Here is a 14,356-nt window from a genome sequence, read left to right as displayed (position 1 = left end):
TGAGCTTCGCCTCCTGATGAGACCCCTGTGGAGGAGAATCAACGCCAGTCCTCCCTCTCCATGAGGTTTCTCCTCACCCCAAGTCCATATTGAAGAGAAGAACACAGATTCCATCTCTATGAGTAAGAGGGTTCATTAATCCTGAGAAGGGTTTGTAGTGGAAACTGGAAAGCGGGAGGAATGAAACCACTGACTCCTGGTATAAGGGACTGAATGCCTTCCCTGTGTCCTAAGCCTTTATTTAAAACTAGGATCCTCTGGGAATTTCTAAGGACCACTACTAACCCCATGGTGTGGCCTTGATGCCTCTGACCCTCCAGGACCCATGTCTATGTCCCCTTCCTGGTCCTCCTGTGGCATCTCTTGGTTTTTCTCATGACTGTGTCAGAGAAGAGGAATCAGCTAACCACCCATGCGGTACGTGATCTGGCTAAAGGGCTACAATGAACTTCATAGGCCACGTAACCCAAGTGCCTTTTCTACAAATAAAAAAATCCTGAAGGAAGAGGTAAGTGGTTTGCTTGCCAAGAGCTTGATCTTCCTTTCCCACCATTAACTGCCTGCCCTTGTGGATTCTCAGAAGTATTTTCTGGACAAACAAGACCTGTTTTTCATTTACCCAGGAGAGAGATGGCATTTCTTACTGGGAAAACCCAGTATCTGTTGCTGTACAGATTCTCTTTCTGTTCCTTATTTTAGTAGAGGAATATTACTATTTTTAACGTTTCATTATGATAATTGGATCCAAAAGTTACTCTCCAATGATGGCTTTCAAATCCCCAATAACACATCTTTAAAGTCTTAGTAAGTGTCTGATTTGAGTTAACCCATTTAAATTTTCAACTCTCCTATGGGGTAAGGGTCGCTATTTTCCCCAATTTACACCTGGGGGAACTGAGGAATGGAGAGACAGAGAGATCACAAAACTCACCTGCAGAAGATTTTATTTGGTCCCAGGTACTCCAGTCAAGAATCCTTTTTCTTTCTTTTTTTTTTTAATCTCTTTATTGGAATATAATTGCTTTACACTGTTGTGCCAGTTTTTTTTTTTTTTGTATACCAAAGTGAAACAGCTGTATTTATACATATATCCCCATATGCCCTCCCTCCAGCATCTCCCTGCACCCTACTTATCCCAGCCCTCTAAATTATCACCCATCATCGAGTTGATCTCCCTATGTTATGCAGCAACTTCCCACTAGCTATCTATTTTACATTTGGTAGTGTATATATGTCAACACTACTCTCTCACCTCGTCCCAGCTTCCCCTTCGCACCCCCCCCACCACCACCACATGTTCTCAAGTCCATTCTCTACATCTCCATCTTTATTCTTGCCCACTGGCTTCATCAGTACCATTTTTTTTTAGATTCCATATATATGAGTTAGCATGCAGTATTTGTTTTTCTCTTTCTGGCTTACTTCGCTCTGTATGACAGTCTCTAGGTCCATCCACCTCTCTACAAATAACTCAGTTTCAAGAATCCTTACTTTTGCTTTTTACACTATGCAACTCACGAGGATCAAGATGAGTGCTGAGTAAGTAATGGAGATGCTAAGTAATTTCAAAGTGGAAAAACTGGACAAATCTGTGCTACCTCAGAGCTTCATCTTTGACAGCCCCAGGGCACTCACTGAGAGAGTGATCAATAGAAATTTTCACTTGGGGTCTGTGCAAAATACCCTAAATATGGCCCCCTTTCTTTTGTAAGATTTACTCTCCTCTCACATTGGAATGTTTGTATAGTTGAGCTGCCCTTTGAGTGTTAAAACCTGTATTTTCTTCATAATTCCAGGAGCGAGGTTACTTTAAAGGACTCTTCCATTTCTTTAAAATTCTTCTTAAACTTAACTTAAAAATCAGCACATAAAATGTTAACAGTAAAAATGGTGTGTTTTTTATTTAAACAGAAATAACCAAAAAGAAAAGCAGTTGTGGACAAATTTACAGTACCATGACTGATATTACTAATTACTAATCCCAATGATTTAGATTCTCCTTGAATTTTGTGCTGTCTTTAATACTATTAATACCAGCTAACATTTGTTTAAATCCTACTGTGTACCAGTTTATTGTATACATTCCTCACATCAGCCCTTAGACTCTGTTGTCACCATTTTCCAGATGAAAACCATGAGGCTGAGAATCAGTGACTCAAGGTCACGTGGTTCCCCTGCAGAATGGAGATGGGAGTGATGGTCTGACCAGCACGGCTGACCCTGCCGCTTCCATCCTTATTCAGGGATCTTGCTCTTTTCAGTCCCTGCTCATTTTCATGCTATGGAAGATCAGAGCAATGTATCCATGAAATCGTTTCCCTCATTCTGTTCCCTGAAGATCTTTCTTTAAGGTGTAGCAGGGTGGACACTTAAAGATGTCGTCTTCATTTAAGGTATCTGTCTCTTTATCATATCTGTCATAGGCTTTTCCTCAGAGGGAAAAAAAATCTGTCTTCTTGAACTGAGATTTTCAAAATGCAGAAAACCATTCCATGTTGAAAGGGAAGAAAATTGCTTTCTTTTTTTTACTATATTTTTTCTACCTGGTCCTCACACATCTGCTGATCAACAGTAGTCTGTGTAGACAGCTACCATCATAGAGCTCCCTCATGACCTTCCTACAAAACTGTAAAAAGTGTGGATGACACCCAATGTTACATAATACAGTTTGTCCGGAGTTCACACCTGATGAAAACTGTTGTTTCACTAAGACATTTTTTGCCTCCTTATTTATTGCTGCCACTTGAAAATAGTTTTTTTCTTAGGCTACTGGTTTCATTCAAAAATATTTTACTAAAAATATTATACATAAAACTCTGTGATTCCAGATTGTCTGTATTATGAACTTTGATTAGTCAAACACTTCTAATCCTTTGGGAAAAGGAGGCTAATCGCTTGCGTATTTGATACTGAAGCATCCCTGTGCCTGCTATCCTGGGTCCCTGGTCTGGGTACAGTGGGAACAGAGATGCTCACATCACAGCTGAGCCCACTGAGCTTTGCCCTTTTTATTCTCCCAGAATCCATCTGCTTGATTCATGGACTTATTAATACAATATTTGATGTGTCCCCAAAGTGCCAACTTCCATTCTGTCATTAAATTTGTATTGTCCAGAAACTTGGGCTGTCTCCCATTGGATATCTGCTAAATAGAAGTTAGATATATATCCTTTAACTGTGCTCTGCTTGCATGAATTAAAAAAAAATCATTTAATAAAAAGCCCAAAGTATAGTTATCAGCTCAAATAAAATCAGTTCATTAATACTGGAGTGACTTGTTAAGATATTTACTGACCATAATGTGTGCTCTTTCTTGGGAAACAAGCACAGTGAAGTGTCCACCCAAGATTTTGGAACTTAGTGTAAGAGGCCACCTCCTTCTAAGAGAAACTCCAATTCCATAGACATAGGCGAAGACACAGAAGTTCACATGCAGAAGGGCAAATGTCTCTGCAATTTGCAATTTCGTGGCATTGATCAAGTGTGTCACCATTTTTCACCTGTGCAACATCGGAACTTTGCTTTCCTTGTGTTCCTCTTCACATTTGGGGGGATGTGGCAGTAATTTTCAACTTGATTTGAAATCTTTTCCAGTTTTAGTCAATGCAAGGTTGTGACCTTTATCAGGACAATTCAGAAACATATCTCAGTGAACAAAAGGATATTGAGGTTTTCAATTTCCTCTTTCCTGTCATATGTTAACTAGTTTTCATGATGTGGTGACTCATTTCTCCCATTTGAAACTCTAAGAAAATCTGCTCAGGTTTGACATTCCTGTTACAACTTATTGAGTATTACTCTCAAATGAGCAAGAAAAATGTGCAACTTTACTTCTGTCTTACGTAGTGGATTTTTTAAATGTCTTTTTTTTTTTGATAGTGCACAAGTTTATTAAAAACAAACAGTAACCATACAATATACACAAAACGTTAAGTCCCTGAATAATCCTACTCTCTAGAGAGAGTCAGTGTAAACAGTTTCATGTTTAAATTACACAATTTTCCTGCATATATGCAAGTAGACCCCAAAGGCATTTGTGTATAGATACGTTTAATTTTGAAATATAAATCAAATCATATTATGTACACATGCTTTGACTTTATGTGGAAAATTTTTCATCACCATATAAAAATCCTTTATTATCCTTTTAAATGGCTGTGTGATATTCTATGTTATAAAAATAGCCAAATTTTTTTTAAGCTCTCTATTGGAATATAATTGCTTTACACTTTTTAACCAGCTTTTGAGGTACACCAAAGTGAATCAGCTGTATTTATACATATATCCCCATATCCCCTCCCTCCCTTGACTCCCTCCCACCCTCCCTGTCCTGGCCCTCTAAGGCATCACCCATCATCGTGTTGATCTCCCTTTGTTATACAGCAACTTTCCACTAGCTATCTATTTTACAGTTGGTAGTGTATATATGTCTATGCTACTCTCTCACTTCGTCTCAGCTTCCCCTTCGCCCCCTGCCCCCCAACCCCGTGTCCTCCAGTCCATTCTCTGCATCTGCATCCTTATTCTTGCCCTGTCACTGGGTTCATCACTACCATTTTTTTTTTTTTTTTAGATTCTGTATATATGAGTTAGCATACAATATTTGTTTTTCTCTTTCTGGCTTACTTTGCTCTGTATGACACTCTCTAGGTCTATCCACCTCATTACATATAGCTCCATTTCATTCCATTTTATGGCTGAGTAATATTCCTTTGTATATATGTGCCACCTCTTCTTTATCCATTCATCTGTTGATGGGCATTTAGGTTGCTTCCATGTCCTGGCTATTGTAAAGAGTGCTGCAATGAACATTATGGTACATGTTTCTTTTTGGATTATGGTTTCCTCTGGGTATATGCCCAGGAGTGGGATTACTGGATCATATGGTAGTCTATTTTTAGTTTTTTAAGGAACCTCCAAACTGTTTTCCATAGTGGCTGTACCAGCTTACATTCCCACCAACAGTGCAGGAGGGTTCCCTTTTCTCCAAACCCTCTCCAACATTGATTGTTTCTAGATGTTTTGATGATGGCCATTCTGATTGGTGTGAGGTGATACCTCATTGTGGCTTCAACTTACATTTCTCTAATGATCAGTGATGTTGAGCATCTTTTCATGTGTTTGTTGGCATCTGTATGTCTTCTTTGGAGAAATGTCTGTTTAGGTCTTCCACCCATTTGTGGATTGGGTTATTTGCTTTTTTGGTATTAAGCTGCATGAGCTGCTTGTATGTTTTGGAGATTAATCCTTTGTCCATTGCTTCGTTAAAAATAGCCAAATATTTTAATCCATCTCCAACTTATAAATCTTATGTCAATTCCAAATTGTTTAAAATGTCAGTAAGGTAACCATGAATATTTACCACCTCTTGATCACTGTGGCTCAGGAACACTGGATTATTTTTTCTGTTCCCTGAATCCACCAAGCCCTTCCTGCCCAGGACTTTGCCTTTACTGTTCCGTGTGCAAGGAACAGTCTGCTTTGGCTGTTGTCAGGGTGGACTCCCCTTTACCATTCAGATTCCACCCATGTGTCTCCTCTTTAGAAAGACCTTTCCTGACAATCTCATCTAAAGGAGTCCCCTTCAAAGCAAGTCACTTGCTATCATTTTCCTTGTTTGTTTCCTTCATAGCACTTTTGACTATGAGCAAATATTTTATTTATTTGTTTACTACTTGTTTTTTAGAAATGGTAATTAACCATGAGCTCTTCTTGCTCCTCGTCTGAAAAAATAAACTGAGAATTATACCCAGGAATCAGGTATAAATAAAAAATATGTGTTTTATTAGTGAGGATTATTGGAACACATCATTTATATCTTTCATGAATTCTCTCTCTCTCTCAACCATTAGCCCACCTCCACCCCCAGTAGGAACATAATACACTCCTATGGGCTTTAACCTGATGGATAGAAGTGTTTATGATAAAAAAGAGAACAGAGAAGGGGTATCCTCAGTTCCATGTCCTGTTTTACAAGTCATTTAAATCACAGGACAGACAGGGGCAGGTTTATTGAGAAGCGTTTCCTTCCAGAGGCAGAGAGGTTTCTCCCCTGAATGGAAATGTGAGGCGTGGAGGACACTATATCACCCTAAGCTTCATTATTGGTCTCCCTGTGGAATATGTCCACCTCATTCGCTGCTGTTCTGCCAGCGCTCAGAACAGAGCCTGGAAAAGGTGATTTACTCAAGGAATATGTTAAGGAATTCTTGAAATATAAATTTAAACTTTAAAAAATTTTTCACATATCCAATTAGCAAAGGTTGTATCTGATAATTCATAGTTGATGACCATGTGGGAAGAAGGCACTGGAGGGAGAAATTGGTACAAATTTTCTGCAGGGAAGACAGCAATGGGTGTCAAAAGCTTTGAGAGGTCTATATCTTAGGGTCCACAGTTTCACCTTTAGAATATGTCCTAAGGAAATAATCGAGAGTATAGATGAAACTTTAGATTGGAAGATTATTAATCTCAATGCTACCGAACAGAAAAGGAACGATAGACATGAATTTCCAACAATAAGAAATCAAATAAATTATGATATAATAGAAGATTGTGTTCATTTTAAACAATATCCTTAAAGATTATTTTAATACATGAAAAACATTTATTATTTGAAGCAAAAGTGTTAGTTTAAAAATACTCTGTATAAATAATCTAAATTTTAGAACAAGAATTTGAGGATCTAAATTTTTAGTAAAAGAAAACACAAATCATTTTTAAACTTTTCTTTTAGATGTGAAACTTTAGCCTAATTTTAAAATAAAAATAGTTCGGGTTGTTTCTAGGGAAAAAATGTGAGGAAAGTGTAAAGAGACAGCACCTGGTCACATGGCTTCTTAATATGATGTTGTTATCCATCCCTTTCATGACCACCCTCCTCTAGATAGATCCACACACCTTCCAGGAGAGAGAGAGAACTAACCAACTGATGCTCCAGCTGGTCACACTGCCTGTTACCTGCTCAGAATCCGTCACAACAGCAATAGATGGTCAGTATGGTAACATATGATGAGGAAGGTCTTCAGGGGATTTGATGGCAATGGGAGTTGCCAAACCTGGGATGATGTCATGATAACAAAAGATTTGTTCACACCAGAAACTAAGTTCTTAGATTTGTCTCTTTATTTTTTAAGTGGAAAAGAGAAAACACACACACACACAAAATCCAATTACAGTGCTGATGTCATCTTTAAATGTACCCACTGCTAATGTAAATTCATTTTCCCCTTTTGAATTACAATCTTCAAAAGGCTGCAGAAATATTATCATGTTTAACTGAATTAAGATAAGTTGTGAATATGTATTCAATGCACGAAGCCAAAGATTTCTTTCACTTATGCCTAAATTTCAGGATCAAGTGCTGATGAAGTAAATAAAACTCTGAGAAGCTCTGGAGGTGGAAAAGAGGTACCAGAAGGTGCTTCTAGGGAATATGAGTCAGCTGCTGAAAAGGAGGGGCTTATCAAGTTTAAAGACACTACAAAATTAAGTTATTTCTAAGGGCTTTCAAATCTGAAAGCAGTGGATAGAAAAGCAAGCGAGAAGGGAAATGGATACATAAGCCAAAGCAACACGTAAAGAACAGAGGATCCTACTAACTTTATATATTGACCAAGAAGACAAGCAAGGCTAGAAAAATGAAACTACCCCTTATTGCAGATGGTTTGTCAAGGTTCTCTCTCTTTTAACTACATTAACAATCAAGACTCATAGCCTTGAAGGGCAGCCAGAATATTTGAATTCTCCCAAACTCATATGTGCTCATGTGTGTATTTTGTTAGGTAGAGAATATAATAATGTATCCTATTATATTTTATTATCTACAATAAATTTTACATTTATATGTATATGTGTGTGTATATATATATATATATATACATATATATACACACACATAGATATCCTATTGTTTCACTGATACAAAGATTTTTTCTGATTCATTTGAGCACACAGAGTTAGTTTTAACAACATACCTAAAAATAAATTCTAGGAAATCCATCCAACCTAATACATTTCTAAATGTTACTTCGTAACATTCAGTAAGTATGTTTTGTCTTGATTTACCTACAGCTCTGGCCTCCCTGTTGTGGACTTGGGCTAGTTTGTCTCTGCCCAGGAGCATGGGAGGCAACCAGACATGGATCACAGAAGTTACCCTGCTGGGATTCCAGGTTGACCCAGCAGTGGAGTTTTTCCTCTTTGCACTTTTCTCTCTCTTCTATACCCTCACCCTTCTGGGGAATGGAGTCATCCTGGGGCTTATCTGCTCAGACTCTAGACTTCACACCCCCATGTACTTCTTCCTCTCACACTTGGCCATCATTGACATGTCCTATGCTTCCAACAATGTCCCCAAGATGCTGGCAAATCTTGTGAGTCAGAAAAGAACCATCTCCTTTGTTCCCTGCATTATGCAGACATTTTTATATCTAGCCTTTGCTCACACAGAGTGCCTGATTTTGGTAGTGATGTCTTATGACAGGTTTGTGGCCATCTGCCACCCCCTACATTACATAGTCACCATGAGCTGGAGAGTGTGCCTTGTCCTGGCCATCATATCCTGGGTGTTAAGCTTCCTCTTGGCTCTGGTCCATTTAGTTCTCTTTCTGAGGCTGCCCTTCTGTGGGCCTCATGAAGTCAACCACTTCTTCTGTGAAATCTTGTCTGTCCTCAAGCTGGCCTGTGCTGACACTAGGATCAACCAAGTTGTTATCTTTTCAGCCTGTGTGTTTATCTTAGCCGGGCCCCTCTGCTTGGTGCTGGTCTCCTACACACGCATCCTGGTTGCCGTCCTGCGGATCCAGTCAGGGGAGGGCCGCAGAAAGGCCTTCTCCACCTGCTCCTCCCACCTCTGCGTGGTCGGACTCTTCTTTGGCAGTGCCATCGTCATGTACATGGCCCCCAATTCCCGCCACCCTGAGGAGCAACAGAAGATCCTTTCTCTGTTTTATAGCCTTTTCAACCCTATGCTGAACCCACTGATCTATAGCTTGAGGAATGTTGAGGTCAAGGGTGCCCTGAGAAGAGTGCTGTGGAAGGACAGGCTGATGTAAAAGATATCAAAGGGCAACATGGAGGAGGAGGCTTTGCTACATCTGAATTATGGTAGGGGGCATTTTTTGCCTTGTGCTATAATGCCACAATATAATAGAATATTATAGACCTAAACATATAACCAGAAACTATATAGACCTTAGAAAATAAAATATATGACTATCTTCATGAACTTGGGTAAGCAAAGTTCTTAGAGATGATCTAAAAAGCAAAAGACATAAAATTTGAAAATTTGGTAAATGTTGGGCCTTTTCAAAATTAATCATGCTGCTCACCACAGTCACTACTAAGAAACAAGGAATGCAAATTACAGACCATGTGCTTTGTATTTTTGAAAATGTGTTGGTCAGACAGGTGTTTCTACCCTGGTATTAAAATATTCCACTAACAAATTGCTCTGCAATTTGATTTGAAATATCTTTTTGCTGTCCTCTCACAAGAAGATTTGGACATTTCTGACTTCTGTCTGTCTTATTCAAAACACGTAGTTAAAAAGTAATATATGAAGTAATTTGAAAAAGAAAGTTTTCAATTGTAAACTTCAAGTTCATGAAATGAGGCATCCCTGATGTATAAAAGCAAAATAAAATAAAAGTAAATAAATTTTACCCCAAAAAATCTAGACATCTTAAGTTAATAACTCTAATGCTTTTCTATGTATAAGAAGATACAAGAGTCTGGGCTCATTGAAATCATCCCTTTGATATGCACCTTTATTAACTATCTAGGGCCAGTGTCCTGTTTGTCCCCATCCTGAGTCCCCTTAGGGTGCACCACCAGCTGCATTGCTGATGGCTTGATGATGACAGTATTCTTGGAACTATCTGACAGCTGTCTCCCTGAGGCTATAGTCCTCAGGAATGTCCCCGAATAAAAAGTAAATTGCACCTTTTAGGTTGTGTGTTTTTTAAAAGTTGACAACAGTAAAGGAAATCTAACATTACACTGATGCCTCAAGAGAGGCTTACAGCTAGGGAATGACGTTGTCTCAACACGATTATGCCAAATGCACAAGAATGTGAAGTCACGTTTGCCAAAACCAACCCTGCTTTGGAACCTGGAATGGAAGCATGCAATCCCGAGTGCTATTGCTCTGGGAACCATGTTGGTCTTATGATAGGATGATAAACTGGATCCACTGTTGGTGACCGATTGGAACTCTAGTTATAGAGCAGTAACTTTTGACTCATTTTTCAGGTTGCTTCTACTACAAAAGATCTCACTGGGAAGAAATTTCCGGGGACCATTCTCCATGTGGCCATTGGACCATGTGTTGTACAATTCTCAGTGGACAGATCGCTGTGTAATCATAAACCTTGATGATAAAATGCTTAGAAAGGTCTTTGGTTAAAATGGACAAGATACATCAGCCTCATTCCTAGCAGTCCGTGGTGTGCTATGCACAGGGGCACATCACCTCCATTCTTGTGGATGGAAAGCTGTTAAACAGAATGGGAGAAGACAGTGGGTTTCTGACAGGAATAAAGTAGAGACTTCACATCATGGGTATGATTTTCCTGGGAAATAGCCCCACCCTGACAGGAGGAAGATTCTAAGAGGACTTACGGCATACTCAGACTAAATTACCTCTAGGTAGGCTACCACTTATCAGGCCCTATATGGAGGACCCAACATTTTGGGGTAGCAAAACATATGCATAACTGCATATACATTAGTATACGATGGCAACAAGAAGCATGGTGGATGGTCCCACAAAACAAAACAAAAATGGCTTTAAAAGAGATAGATGGCCTTGTAGGCGTCATTGAACAAGCTGAATTTTGTTCACGCCTCACTTTTAATGAGGCATGACAGCCAGTGGAAAAAAGATACTGTTCACTAGAGTGAACAAATTAGAGGGAATTCTCTTCTAGGAAAAAAGCAAGGGATGGGAGTCAGCCTGGAAATATGATGAGACTTTAGTGAAATCGGTCAGACCGACTCAGCAAATAATTCTAGCTGCTGAAGCCAAAGGGGGTACACTTATGGGGATCTTATAGACCTTGGAACTTATTCAGTTTCTCTGGAGGCTTCTGTAATTTTCACAGATGCGCTATGATTGCCCTCTCTCCTATGAAGAATAGATCAGAAGAAGACATAATCCGTATTACAGTTAGGAGAAAAAGAAACTGTTCTGAATAACACCATATCCTTCTTGTCATGGTGGGGTAGGCACAGAAGTGGGCTCCACTGTATAACAACCCACAGTAGAAACTAGCTTTAATACAAGCCTTTAAACGGAGATAGGGTAACTGGCTTTGTCCCCAACTGACTTGAAACCCAGAAATAAGTGAATCATGGCTAATTGGAATGACACCTGTCCATAATAATAACCTGGTATATGGACAAGGGCCAGACCTGTTGGAAAGGCAGAGCAAAGACTTCCAGTTCTTACTTATTGGTTCTGTAATGAACTGAATGGTACCATGACTATACTGTAATATGGTGTAATATTGGCTTGTTGCTAAGATTCAACTTTCTTATGTAAATGAGTCACATGATAATACTGATACTGATGATCAAATGTATTGGGAGATCGGGATAAAACTGCCTCAGAATCTAATACCAATGGAAAATGGCTGGCCTGAGGAAGGATGTTATTTAGCTAATCATCAGCTTATCTCTATGCTAAATAGTTCTGCACAAGGTTATTTCAGTCTCAAAGGGGAACAAGTAATCAAATTAGTACAAAAATATGAACATGTATATCATGGCTTTATAGGATATACATGTTTCTTTGAGGCTTTCCCTACCCTACACTTGCTCCTCCAAATGTTAGGTATACTCATGTTATTGCTGTATCTATGGTATAAAATAAACTATTCCTGTAGCTGTTATATATATGCTTTTCTAAATGTAAATGCTTAGAAAAATATGATTGTTTTGCTGCAAGAGAGACTAGGCCATGTTCCAGGTGGGTGGACTATGCCAGAAAGAGTTAACTCAAATTCCTATAATTTGGGAATTAAACGAAATTAAAATATTCTAATCCTATCACTAGAGTAAGACAGAAATAGACATTTTTTCCTCCTGAGTTAGGATTCAGGGTCATGATTATTTTGGGTGGGAATTGTGGAGACATATGCGGCTGATAATAAAGGTGGCCATGACAAGATGCATCTTTCTGTGGGAAAATATAAGATCTAAAAAATGAAGGCACTGCTCAGCAGTTATGGCACAGGCTTTGTGCTGCCGGCAGAATTCTAAAGATGGCCTCCCTAGATGTCTGCCCCCTGCCCCCGTTATTTAATCAAGCACTAATCTGGGTACTGATGGGAAGGGATTTTGCAAATCAACTGATGTTAAATATGGAGGTTATCTTGGGGCCTGACCCAGTCAGTTAAGCCTCCTAATAGCGGGGAGTTTTCTCCATCTAGTAGCAGTGGTGGAAGTCAGGGAGGTTTGAAGTGTGACGATGAAGCTGGGCTCATACAAGGTCCTCAGATGAGATCTAGCCAAACCCTTGATTTCAGCCTGTGAGACACGTGCAGAGAATACAGCTGACTGGGACCAGGACTACTGACGGGTGAAATTGTGAGATAATAGATGCGTTATTTTAAGCTGTTAAATTTGTGTTAATTTGTTGCAGCAGCAATAAAAACTAAAGCACTTTTGGTATCAGATAAAATTCATTTTTTTCCAGCTCTGGCCCTTGCTGGATTGGTAATCTATCATTTGCTTCAACGGTATCTGACTTTTTGTTTAGGACCCCTTTGAACTCTTAAAACTTACTAAGGACACAAACATATTTTATTTATGTGGTTATCTTTGTTCATATGTATCATATTGGAAATTAAAACTGAGATTTTATTAAATATTTACTTTTATTCACTTAAAATGTTTACATTATATAATATAGTTATTTTTATGAAAAATAACTATATTTTACAAAACAAAAAATAGTGAAAACAGTGGCTATGTTTTACATTTTTGAAAAATTTTTAAATGTTTGGCTTAACAGAGTATACAGCTGGATTTTATATCTTCTTCTGCGTTCTGTGTGTTACAATATCACATGTTATGATGCTTCTGGAAAATTCACTAAGAGAGTGAGAGTGAAAAAGGCAAAACGTGTCTAAATATCATTGTGAAAATAGTTTTGATCCCATGGACCCTTGGAAAGGTTCTCAGAGATTCCTACTTAAAGAGTCAAAACCTTTAATTATCTTTTAAATAATTTATTTACATAATGAAAAATATATGTTTATTATATATTACTATATGTAATTATATTAATAATTTATACATTGGAATTTATTTTAAATTTATATTTTAACTTTGGTCTCCGCATCTGTAAAGGGAAGATAATGATGATATTAAACTATGTAGCCTAACATAAAGCATCTGGCACATATTCCGAAACATAAGAAGGGCTTAATAATGATTGCTTTTAGCTATTACACTCCTTCCTCATTTGTATCTATCCACCCTGACTGCAGACAGAGGCACATCTTGGCTTGGGGCATGTTCTCTCTCAGGGCTGCCATAACAGTCCCCATGGGAACCCACCTCTCAACCATCTAAATGTGTACCTTCATGGGAGTGGTAGAAAAGCATGAGTTCATAAAACTAATCATTTTAAGGGTGTGGGTACTGTAATTTGTGATATCTGTCTCTGGTTGATAACCCTAGAGATATTTGAAAATGTGTGTAGAAACAACATGATGCTCATGTATGCTCTGACTATTCCCTAGAATTTTTCCACCAAGAACAATTCAACATAATCTCAGCTCTCCTCCAGAGAGGAAATTCAGGGATTTTCCCCCACCTCCCCCTTAGAGAGAAGATAAAAATGTATCTTATGATCCTTCTGGGAATTTGAATTCTCAATAGAAACTCAGTGTTTTTAATTTGTCTGATTCTAAAATAAAACCTATGCTCCTAGGGTTCTTTGAAGAATCTTTAGCAAGTCCAATGAGCAACTCATCCTGTGTATGGAATTTAATCCTCTGAAAGCTGCCGAGGGAGGAGGACACTGCATCCATTTTAGAGGCACATTTCTCACCTCTGTGGGGTTTATTCTAGGTCAAAGAAGATTCTCATGAGAGAATCCAGAGCTAACATCTCCTTGTGCAGAAGAGATTGATTTACTCTGGCAGGTGGTTTTCAGTACAGGTAGGTGAGATGGGAAAGGACAGCAGCAGATATCACCATGGCTCTGTGGACAAGAACGACATCCCTTGGTGATCTTTCCTCTGACTCATACTGTGCATTGTAGGTAGGATAACAGACACTGATGTCTCCCTCCCCCACCTTAGGGAACTTCTGCCTGCTGTGCTGTGGGTGGGGGGGGGGGCCC

At 38.8% G+C, this 14,356-nt stretch overlaps 1 protein-coding gene across 1 annotated transcript; it reads left to right on the top strand.

The window, feature by feature from the left end:
• Nucleotides 1-8,123: 8,123 nt before the first annotated feature.
• On the top strand, nucleotides 8,124-9,056 carry LOC130851709 (olfactory receptor 2A14-like). Its single transcript, XM_057732389.1, has one exon. It carries the CDS (start codon nucleotides 8,124-8,126, stop codon nucleotides 9,054-9,056), a length of 933 nt encoding a protein of 310 aa, XP_057588372.1.
• The last annotated feature ends 5,300 nt before the right edge of the window (nucleotides 9,057-14,356 follow it).

The sequence above is a fragment of the Hippopotamus amphibius genome, chromosome 4 (genome assembly GCF_030028045.1).
Source record: "Hippopotamus amphibius kiboko isolate mHipAmp2 chromosome 4, mHipAmp2.hap2, whole genome shotgun sequence".
Lineage (NCBI taxonomy): Eukaryota > Metazoa > Chordata > Mammalia > Artiodactyla > Hippopotamidae > Hippopotamus > Hippopotamus amphibius.
The sequence above is the reverse complement of the archived record's forward strand: the minus strand, read 5'-3'. Positions and strand labels throughout refer to the sequence as shown.

Bases quoted from the DNA above. Each gene is read 5' to 3' on its own strand.
- LOC130851709 (XM_057732389.1), top strand. From the start codon at position 8,124: ATGGGAGGCAACCAGACATGGATCACAGAAGTTACCCTGCTGGGATTC.